The 10,971-nt window shown below is 31.5% G+C and overlaps 1 protein-coding gene across 2 annotated transcripts in view; it reads left to right on the forward strand.

The window, feature by feature from the left end:
• LOC125047490 (twinfilin-1-like) overlaps positions 1 to 10,700 on the forward strand; it is a 12,574-nt gene extending 1,874 nt beyond the window's left edge. The window contains exons 2-9 of one of the 2 annotated variants that reach the window (XM_047645720.1): positions 1,425 to 1,508; positions 3,131 to 3,242; positions 3,614 to 3,776; positions 4,982 to 5,053; positions 5,327 to 5,492; positions 6,280 to 6,426; positions 7,589 to 7,710; positions 8,022 to 10,700. In XM_047645720.1, coding sequence (XP_047501676.1) covers positions 1,425 to 1,508; positions 3,131 to 3,242; positions 3,614 to 3,776; positions 4,982 to 5,053; positions 5,327 to 5,492; positions 6,280 to 6,426; positions 7,589 to 7,710; positions 8,022 to 8,183 — 1,028 coding nt within the window. In that variant the 3' untranslated portion in view covers positions 8,184 to 10,700. The remainder of the gene's footprint in view (positions 1 to 1,424; positions 1,509 to 3,130; positions 3,243 to 3,613; positions 3,777 to 4,981; positions 5,054 to 5,326; positions 5,493 to 6,279; positions 6,427 to 7,588; positions 7,711 to 8,021) is intronic. The other variant, XM_047645721.1, reaches the window with a different exon arrangement.
• Positions 10,701 to 10,971: the final 271 nt, after the last annotated feature.

Here is a 10,971-nt window from a genome sequence, read left to right on the forward strand (position 1 = left end):
ACAAGTGTTTGATAAACTTTGAGATTATCATAAGATATCTCTGTAGACTTGAGAATGATACAGTAAGTGCTTTAATTTATTTTATTCAAGTATTGAAAATAATTATGGTGATGATGATGGTAATAGTAATAATTGTGATATAATGATAATAATATTAATATTAATAATAATAATAATTATTATTATTATAATTATATCAATTATTACTATTACCATTATTATTACTATTATATTATTATTGTTATGATAATGGTAATGATGATGATGATGATGAGGATGATAATGGTAATGATAATATAATATGATAAAATAATAATAATAATATATAGTAAAATAATAATAATAATAATGATAATAATAATATAATATAGTATAGTAAAATAATAATAATAATAATAATAATATAGTAAAATAATAATAGTAATAATAATAATAATAATAATAATAATAATAATAATAATAATAATAATAATAATGAGGATGATGATGATGATAATAAAAATGATTATAATGATAACAAGGATAATGTTGATATTAAACAATAATAGTGATGATTATCACAATGATAATGATCATATTAAAAATAATAATAATATTAAAGTTTGTATGCTCTTGATATTGCAGCATAAAAAGTGCTCAAGTTGTTACTCATTTTATTACATAAAATAGGTGATCATTTTGTGATTATCAGAAATTTTGTTGAATTCCATACAAAACTGCTTGGAGACTATACCAAGTTATTTACTAAGACTGTATAATTGATTGAATGCCAATATTATGAACATTTATTTTTAAAGTGATATGTTTGAATGTTCTTTAAAAGTATCTGAAAAATGTGAAGAAGTTGTGAAAATATGTAATAGTTTTCATAAATGTAGTATTACAAATGATAGATGTTTACATGTTTACATGTGTTTAAATTAATAAAATAATATTTGAAATGATAATGATATTTAGTAAGGTAATGCCATTTATATAAGCAGTTGCATTAAACAGTGTAGTTTGCATAAAAATTAATATTGAATAAGTTCCATAATATAACAAAATTAATTTTTTTAAATATGATTTGCCCAAAGACCTCTTGTACAAAATTAAAGGCAAATGTATTGGGTAAACTTGTTTCTTTAAAGTATTTAGGCTTGTCAAATCAGATATCATGAAGAATTTTGTTTAAAAGATGAGACAGCCACCACTTGGAGGGATAACCTGGTAAGTATAGAGTTTCATTGATGGCATCTGCAATCCAGAAGACATTCTTATATATGTTGCTTTTGCATGTGTATACCAGAAGCACAATAAGTTTATAGTTCCTGCTTACAGTGCAGATAAATTAAATGTTATTATGATGCTTGGACTCTTTTCTTGTGCTTTTTACAAGTGACCTTGTCTCAATGAAATTTTTAATCTTATTACCTTATTTTCAGCAAACGACGAACTGCTGAATTTCTTCAGTAGTTGTCGTAATGGGAATGTTCGCGTCTTCAGAATTACAATTGAAGATGGTACTGGTAACTATTGTTTCAGTTATTAACATAGAAGCTCTCTTGTGGGCACATTTCAAATGTCAAAGTACAGGATTATGTACAATGCTAAGGTGAAGTGACTCTCAAGGAATGAAGTGAAAGGAAGGCAAGGGAAGATGCTGAATATTTTAAGGGTATGAGACATAATCTTTAGAAATATTTTTTGGTGTTGTAATAATCTCTATCTAAATCTGCAAATATTTTTTGGTCAGTTCCTTGCCTGCATTAGAGTATTTTTAGGGGATTAGCTAGAAATACAAGTGTACTTTGAATTAAGACTCCAGTAAATGCAATATTCCTAAATTTGTTTTAGTAAAGGATAATGATTTCCACCATTCTTTGACAGTCACCAAACTCTCTTGATATGATGTGGATAAGATCCTTGTCCTCTTAGTGCCCACAACAGAGCAGATGTTTGAAAGATGGGTAGTTACACTGGTAAGAGGATTTCCAAGCTGTGATCTTTGTAGCTTCAGTAGTTCTATGCTTGCTTTATTTTGCTCACCTCATATCAGCATGAGAAAAAGCTTACTTATGGTTTTGAAACTTGCCTTCAGTTTCTAGTTGCTGTGTAATTGTGTACTTGGTTTTAACATCAGAAGCTGGAATGTTTTATTTCATCTTTTTTATTTATTGATTGGTTTTCTTCATTTATGAATACATTGATTTTGATTGCGTAGAATTTCAGATTTCCTGTATGCGAGTGCATCGAAGTTGAAATTTTTAACCATTTGCATGCATTACTATTTTTTTTTTTTTTTTATAACAACTCAAAGGTTACATTTTGAATTAGAATTCAATCATTTTTAGAATATGTTTTAACTTTATTTTAACTGATTATCTTTCATTTAAGTTTATGTGCTATCTACTAAGAATGTGACTATGTAGTAGATCTCATAATAGAAAAAAAGTTTTCCTTGAAAATTATGTGTTTCATATTCATAGTTATTTTGGATATTTTAGTTACCATATTTTGTTTCTGCAAGTTCTTCAGTGTGTTGCCAGGAGATGAGCAAGCAAATGACTTTAGAGCAAAAAGCTGTTTGATCTGTTCTTTACAGAAGAATAACACAAGCAATTTATTAAGAAGATTCACGGCATACAAAGGTTCTATGGAAATTATAGTTTTTGTAGAGAAGGGTTTAGAGAGAGAGGAAAAAGGGAAACAGATGTTAAATTGTGCCAAAGCTGAATTAGTTGGCAGTGCAAAGCTTTCATTTTGAGGTTATTTTCAGTCTATATTTTAGATAAATTTACCAAGGTAATCTTATTTGATGTGTAAATATATTTGCCTTCTCATATGCATAGTGTTATTTTTAAAAGATCCTTTAACCTCAATCATTATAATTTTCAATATAGTCTTTCTTCAAATAAAGAAATATAAGAATGTCAATAAATTCCTTGGATCTCGTTGTCTCAGATGTCCCCCCAAATAGTATAGCAGAACCCACAGCAAGGGAATGATTTAGCCAAAAGAAAAAAAAGAAAAGAAAAAAAAAGTATGGATAAATTAAACTTGCTTTGTGCTTAGGCTTTGCTTGAATCACTGTGCATCATAAGGGAGGACAGTATATCTTTCAGATGTTGATATAATTCTTTAATTACAGAGGCGCTGCAGCTGGGAGAGTATTGCCCAGCTGAAGGGTCATGGGAGGATGACTATGACAAACTGGTTGTGCCATTACTCAGAGAGAAACAGCCTTGCTACCTCCTCTATAGGTATGTTTTGCAATATTGTGGTACAGTCGAATAAAGGAATTGATTGGCAAACTGGCTGAAGAATGGTTCAATATATGAACATGTTATGTTAAATACTAAACTTGTTGGTGAAATAAACACTGCAGTGTTTTTGTTTTTTTCACAATGTGTTTGATGGTGTTTCCAGAAATCATTTTGACTATTTTTGTAAATACTTTTAATCCATTGAAAATGAATTGTGGTAAATTGTACTGATTGCCAGACTATTACCATACTGTGTAAATTCAGGAGGCTAGAGAGAGAAAGAAAAAAAAAAGAGAAAATATGTCCCCTCCCCATTTTCTGTTTTATTCTTTTTCATTTTTTTTCAACTCTATTTCCCCACCAACTAGGTTAGACACTCAAGCTCACGGTGGTTACCAGTGGGTGCTAATCAGCTGGTCACCCGATGACTCACCAGTGCGAGAGAAGATGTTGTATGCCTCTACCAAGGCCACACTCAGGATGGAGTTTGGTGCTGCTCAGATCAGTGATGAAATCTTTGGCACAGTGGTGGTGAGCTGATTTTAGAAGACTGCTTTTTTGCAGTTATGTATAAACTTTCTGGTGGATTTTTTTTTTTTTTTTTTTTTTTTTTTTTTTTCTCTCTGTTGTCTTAATTTTTATTTTCTCTTTGTCTTCTGTTTCTGTCTTTTGTATTTTTATCCTGTATCTAGGTTTGAGGGGGTTTTATATTTTTTAAGTAATATATATATATTTTCTCTTTCTTTCTTTCTTTCTTTCTTTCTTTCTTTCTTTCTTTTTTCCCCTGCATTGCTGTCAGGGATGGCATGTATGTTCAAGCCATTACCTCTGTGAGTTTAGTTTATTAAATGTCTTTACACATAGATAGCAACATAAGTGCTTAGTTACCAAATAGTCAATTAGCAGTACTACCTATTTCAGCTTTTTACCCATTTCCTCGATTTTTGGAATTATTATTGTTTATGTTGCTGTTAGTATGCTAATAACAATATAAGAATTTTAATGTTAATGATTATAATAACAACAGCATTGATGTTAATAGCATTAGAGAAAAAAAATATGAAAATGAAGAAAATGGGAAATCAGGTGAGGTAACAAGGTCTGCTAGTTGACTCCTTGGTGGTGGCGGCAACGGATTAAGAATTGTAACATAAATTTTTTTTAATAGATATTAGACTCATTAATTGTCTGTGCAAATGAATTTATCAAAACAAATGGTAAGAGTTGTCCCACTGGAACTGACTTGTATTTAGGCACATTTCTTTGATTGGCATCTGTCCTAATGGGAAATTGAATCTGTACACGAGATTCTTTGATCCATTATGTATGCTTGGCAGAACCAATCTGTGCCAACCAAAGATGATGGTACAAGTCTACCTAGTGAGTCTGGTTAGGTTAACTCAAGTTCATCAGGGTTTGGCAGGAGTGGCTACTTGGGCAGTAGTTAGCTAGCTATTATTTTCCCATTTCATTACATTTGTGTAAGTTCATCTATACACTTAATTAGCTTCAGTTAATTGTTTTTTCTTTTCATGTAAAATTTGACAGCTTTTTCAAGGTCAGTAAATTGTAAAATAGTTATGGACGTACATATACTGGTATGTCGAGATGGGCAGTTAATGGTTAACATATAATTGTTTACCAAATAATATCTTCATTTTAATATTTTATTATTTATTATCTTTTTTTTGTTTTAGGTCACTGATAAGTCACAATATCCATTTTTTACTTTTCAGGAAGATGTAAATTTGAGTGGTCTACGGCGTCACAGAAAATCTGCTGCGGCACCTCAGCCACTTACCATGAGGGTTCGTACAAAAGCTCTCTTTACTTGATTTGATTAATATAAATATCTGTGCTTATGATATATCTTTTCATTATTTAATGTAGGTGATTGTAATATTGTACTAAGTGTACAGTTGCAGTAATCTAAGCACCTAGCAAGCACAGTAACAATACTACATAGATGAAATTAATACATCTTTTATTAATGTGGCTGTGTTTTTATTACTGTTGTGGTCAAAAGGTTTTTCTAAGTCCTATTCCACAGCTCTCTCTAAATGGCTTTTCTTACTTACCAGGAAGAGGAGATGCAAGAAATAAAGAAACTGGAAGTTGGTGTAGACATTGGAGTTGACACCAAGCATCAGACCTTAGCTGGTGTAGCTTTCCCCATTGTAACAAAAGGCCTAGATGCTGTCAAGAAGTTTGCCAGAGGAGAGCTACAGTACGTCCAGCTCAAAATTGGTTAGTGACTTTCTTTTCCTAATTATTCATTGCATTTAGGTGTTAAAACTTTGTTAACCCATTGCCTCTGGGAGAATGTGGGGTTCACTTGTCCTACGCTAATAACATTTTAGAAGGTTATCCTAGTTTGTACTTTACTTAAAATTTAAATGCAAGCATTTAAATTTTTATTTCTTATGAATGATATATTTCAGATCATCATATTTTGTTACATTAGTTAGAGGTCTCTTTAGTTATGGATTGAATTTAAAGTCAAAGAAATTGCATTGTTTCCTTTAAGTAAATAATACTCCAACTGCATAACATTGGGAGTTTGCAACTAACCTAATTCAGCTTAATTGGAATTCACATCTGGATACATCAGAGCATATGATCCAATTTATGTACTGTGTTGTTTACAGACGATCAAATTTTTCTTTTTTAGAAATATCATTTGGTGTGCTGAGCATATTTATTAACTTATGATTTAACTCAAACTGTAGTGCCAAAAATTTACTCACATCATTGGAGTTCTTAAAAAATGTTTCCTCAAGGAATAAATGATGATTCAAAAGCTTTATTTTTTTTATGAATTTAATGGAATTAGTTATTTTTATTTCTCTTATTATTTTTATTGTTATTATTATTGTTATTATTATTGTTATTATTATTATTATTATTATTATTATTATTATTATTATTATTAATTTTATTATTTCGTTAGTGCTTTGTTTGTTTTTATTTTTAGCACAGCCTTATCTATGATTCACATTCCACAAGTTAACACATTTAAATTTACTTAACACAGATACATCTGCAGAAGAAATTCAGCTGGTAGGTTCCGAAGCAAACTTACCAGTGACAGGACTGCCTGCAAAAATACCTGACAATGCTGCACGTTACCATATCTACCGGTTTGATCACAACTATGAAGGAGACTTTTTCCACAGTGTCTGTAAGTTTCATTAAGTTCTTTAAAGGGAATGACTGCTCTTTAGGGAACTAGGTCTCCTTGTAGTACCTATGGCCATATTCATAGATGATGTGAAGGAAATATTTGACTAGCTTATGCGATCATCATATGAGTTGAATGTTTTGTAATTCTAAAGTACAAGGGGAGAGTTTTAAGCCCAACACAAAAGCTTCTAGGGATAGAAACATTATTTGTTCAATATTGATGAGTTTTATACTATTATGAAATGTCTTTTTCAAGAAAGCTGATTCCTCAAAATGCCTTGTTCGGAGTCATAGTTGTATCTAAACCTTTAAATTATTCTGGGCTAAGTAAAGGGTTTCAGTTTGAACTTTGTGGGTTGGAATGCTACATATTATCTGTGCCTATACAAATATGAGTGGAAATTGATATGAAAAGGCTTGTGTGTTTAAATATCTGATAGTATCAGATGGTAGGAATAGTAACTGTAAATGTGAATATAAGTAATAAGATGAAGAGGTATATAGAAAAAAATATATAATGTAGAATGTAAAATCATTTACTTTCTTGTGCCCTTTTGTTAGTTCACAGACAGAGGAAAAGTCAACAAAGTGCTTAGATTCTGCCATGACATACACAATGCTCTTGTAAAAATGAAATGAATCCCATTTATATAGAAACAGAATATTTATGAAATGTGGCATTGATACCTTCAGGCACTGTCAAATATATCATAATGTATTCAAACACCATTTAAGTTATTTCAACTCGTTTATAAAACAACCCTGCAGAGAATACAATATTTCCCCACTAAGTAAGTGCCTTCAGTCAATCAGTGTTGACTACCCAATCAGTTTTAACCTGTTTTGCATAACATAATGCATATTGCCATGGTAAAGGATCTTTGAAAAATGGCTCTGCATTGTCTATGAATATGGCTGCTAATGTAATGTTGTCTTTCTTGTAAAATTTAAAAATCGCATGTAAATACCTTGGTCTCATATTAGCCTTTGTTTCCATGGTTATGTAGTTGTAATTTTTTAGTGATTCATTGGCTTCAGCATTCATGACTGTCACACAATAAATAGATTTTAGACTTAAAAGGAAGATACATGTCTATTAGTCATCTTAATGGTTTGCTTCTTAAAATTTGTATGTGATAGTCACTGCTTCTTTATTCCAGTGTTCATATACTCCATGCCTGGTTATGCCTGTCCAATCAAGGAGAGAATGCTCTACTCCAGTAGTAAAAATCCATTCATAGATCTCTTGGAGAATGGGATAAATTTGGCCATCACTAAAAAGGTATGTCTTTAAATAGCTTGTTACTGAGAATTTTTTAAATGTGCATTTTGATGGGGAATATGATGTGAAAGATGGGATATAATACAAGCATAAAAAAGGAGTGTGAGTTTACGCTACAGTTTTCTTGTAAAATTTATATGTAAAAATTAATGCAGGAAAGTTAATTAATTTTGAAGTATCCATTATAGAAGTAATAACTTAATTGATAAAAAAAAAAAAATCAGAGGTACCAAATTGTATAGCTTATTTCTTAATTTGAAAAGTAGGTATGAAGCAAATTATTAACTTGATTGTACCTTATTTTCCTCCAGTTGGAGATAGGAGAAGGCCAGGAGTTAACAGAAGAGTACCTCTTAGATGAAATCCACCCCAAGGTTAACCTCCACCGTCCAAAATTTGCAAAGCCAAAGGGTCCAGCCAACAGGGGTGCTAAGAGACTTACGAAAGCACCCAAAGACGAGGCAGCAACTTAGAAGATTTGCTGTCAATTTGATAGCCCTGAGAGAACTTACGTTGGAGCTTTTTCTTCTTTTTCTTTTTCTGTTTCTTCCAGGAAGCAAATACAATTTGCATATTTGTGTAGAGACCCAAAGTGTGTTACCACTTCTTAGTCTTCAGTTGTGGGACCGGGTTTAAAGCTACAGTCAGAGTGCATTCATAATTAGCTAGCAAGTCATAGTGAATACAAAGTGTCAGTTATCTGCTCATCTAAATTATTTTTGTTCAGAACCTGTAAAAGTGTACTGTCTAAGAAATCTGGGCCACTGTCAGAATCCAAGGTGGAAAAAAAAAAAGCTTTAACTGACTCTGTTGAACAGTTGTATTTCAGAGTTGCCCATTGTCAAGTGGTTTGTTACTTAATATGTAGTAAAAAAGAAAATACCAGTAATATTTGTACACATGGTTAAAGAGTAAACCAAAAAACTCTTTCAGTAAAATGTAAGCTAATGATGATGTCGGAAAGAGGCTCAAATTGTAATGCTTAATCCCAAGTGCATGGTTTTATAGTTTCTTGTTGTCTTTGCTTTCCTATTTTTGGGATATAAATATTGTCCTTGTGCAAACATAGTGGAAAACCTGTATGAGCTTGTGTGTTTCAGGTCTACTTTGGGGATTTGTGAAAACTTTGGTCTTTAGTCTTTGATTTAGTTACCTCTCTGCTGTATTTATTTGCATTACGAGTATTTCCAAACTGAAATCATTTGAGATTAACATACGTTACATAGTTGAATCATTGATATCAGTATATTCACCCAGTTTTCCATTAAAAACAAATATGATTGCAATATAATTCAGCAAGTTGGACAGTATCAATAAAATGTAAGATATATATAATACAATGAAAATAATTTATAGCTACATCTAATAATAACAATGGTATCTATGTCAGTTCCTCTGCAGTTCAGCAAAATTCTTGTAGGTTGTTGGAACGGTTCTATATTTATTGTTGTTTGATGAACAAATATTTATTGATGCATCCTGAATGCAATTTTTTTTTTTGACATGCCATTTTCTTGGTAATGTCTGTGCCCAATTCATTATCCCATGTGGTCTTCTGCAGTGACACACTTTGTTGTAAATAGATCACTTTCTCCATGACTAAGTTCTTCACTTTGTAACCTGCTGTATTGCAAGGGAACTGCAACATTCTTTGCCATTATCCTGTTTGGTGCAAATGTAGAGTTGTGGTACAAAGAGTTCGCAAATGAATTGGAGAGTTGTGACTCCTTTTCCCTTCCCTTTCTGCATCACCTACAGGAGTTTGCCAGTGATACATGATTTTTAGACATGATGTCCAACAATTTTAAGTTTCTAGTTCTCATAGCTTACTGATTACTCTGTTACAGATAATATTCCTTGACCAAAAAGTAAAACTGTCACTATTTCAATATTTCACCAAAATTTGTGTTAGTATTATGAATATATTTAAATCTTTAGAAAAAAAATATTTTTAGAAGAGATCTACTTTCTGCCTCTATAAATGGAGGTTATTTGATGTAAGTTCCCTCTTGCACATTAAATACACAGTTTTACCATAGCTTATCATGTTTATTTAGATGATTTACTTGCTCTCCAGCAACTTGTGATAAAGCATGACAGTTCCAGATGTTTTACCTTTTCTGTTTCAGTGAAGATTGTTATTTCTTGGAATTTTTATACCGGTGATTTTTGTCCTGTTTAATTATTGATTTGCAGGTCTGCATTTATAATCAAAGTATTGTGATGGTATACCTTAGTAGGTTTACTTTATGTGGGAGTAGATGAATTATGTATAGTTCCCTTTGATTTAGTGAGTTCCTGAAAAACTGTGGTTGCATGACTCCTGTTTTATAGTTTACAACACACGTAGATCACATGTCCTGTCGTAGATCTTGTACAAGGAAAGAGAATCCATAAACCTGCTCAAATATGTGTTTGTGTCGTGCATATTTGTAACTAGCAGGGTGTTGGGAGTGTTCTATGATTTTTCGGGTGTATCACAGATCAACAAATTTAACAGGGTACAGCCAACCGCCAGTAGGGTGAGCGGCAAACAGCTTCATGGTTGAGACAGAGGGGTAAAGTAACATGTACCACTGCCATGCCGATCAGTAAAGAGTACAACCAGGTTTCAGTGCCACACATACAATATATAGTTGTCTTTTGTATAGGACATTTTTCTGGTGACACTTGATCTCTGTAATGCATAACTCGCATGTCCATATCATATTTGCAGTGGAGTGTTTGCATGACTTTGCTATTTATTTATAGAAAAAAAAAGACATTTACGTGTTTGTTAAGAATAGCATTTTATTTATAGATATGTCATTCCAAAGAATTAATGAATTGGCATAGATTTATGAAAAAGATTGTACAGTGTGAGGAGATGATGCTGTTACTGTGAATCTTAATGTCATGGTTAACTTGTACAATGTGTGGAGATGATGATGCTGTGAACTGAGTGTCATGGTTGATTATTGTTAATCATTTTATAAACCTATGAATTCTTACTTTGACAATAATAGTTTCATTTACCTGGACTTCGAATTTAAATCCTAGTATATAGCTGTATGTAATATGGATATCTTTGCAACTTATATTTGGTTAAAGAATGCATAATGGCATAAGAAGCAAGTATCAAGTTGTTTTACTACATAACTGAAATATTCAATGACTATTTTTATAACATTTTAATATTTTGTATTTATGGTTGAAGATCCAGATTGAATTCATGGCAAACCTACAATTTATACCTTTTAACCTTTTGTAAAGTTATCTTCA

Source organism: Penaeus chinensis, chromosome 41 (genome assembly GCF_019202785.1).
Source record: "Penaeus chinensis breed Huanghai No. 1 chromosome 41, ASM1920278v2, whole genome shotgun sequence".
NCBI classification, from domain to species: Eukaryota; Metazoa; Arthropoda; class Malacostraca; order Decapoda; family Penaeidae; genus Penaeus; species Penaeus chinensis.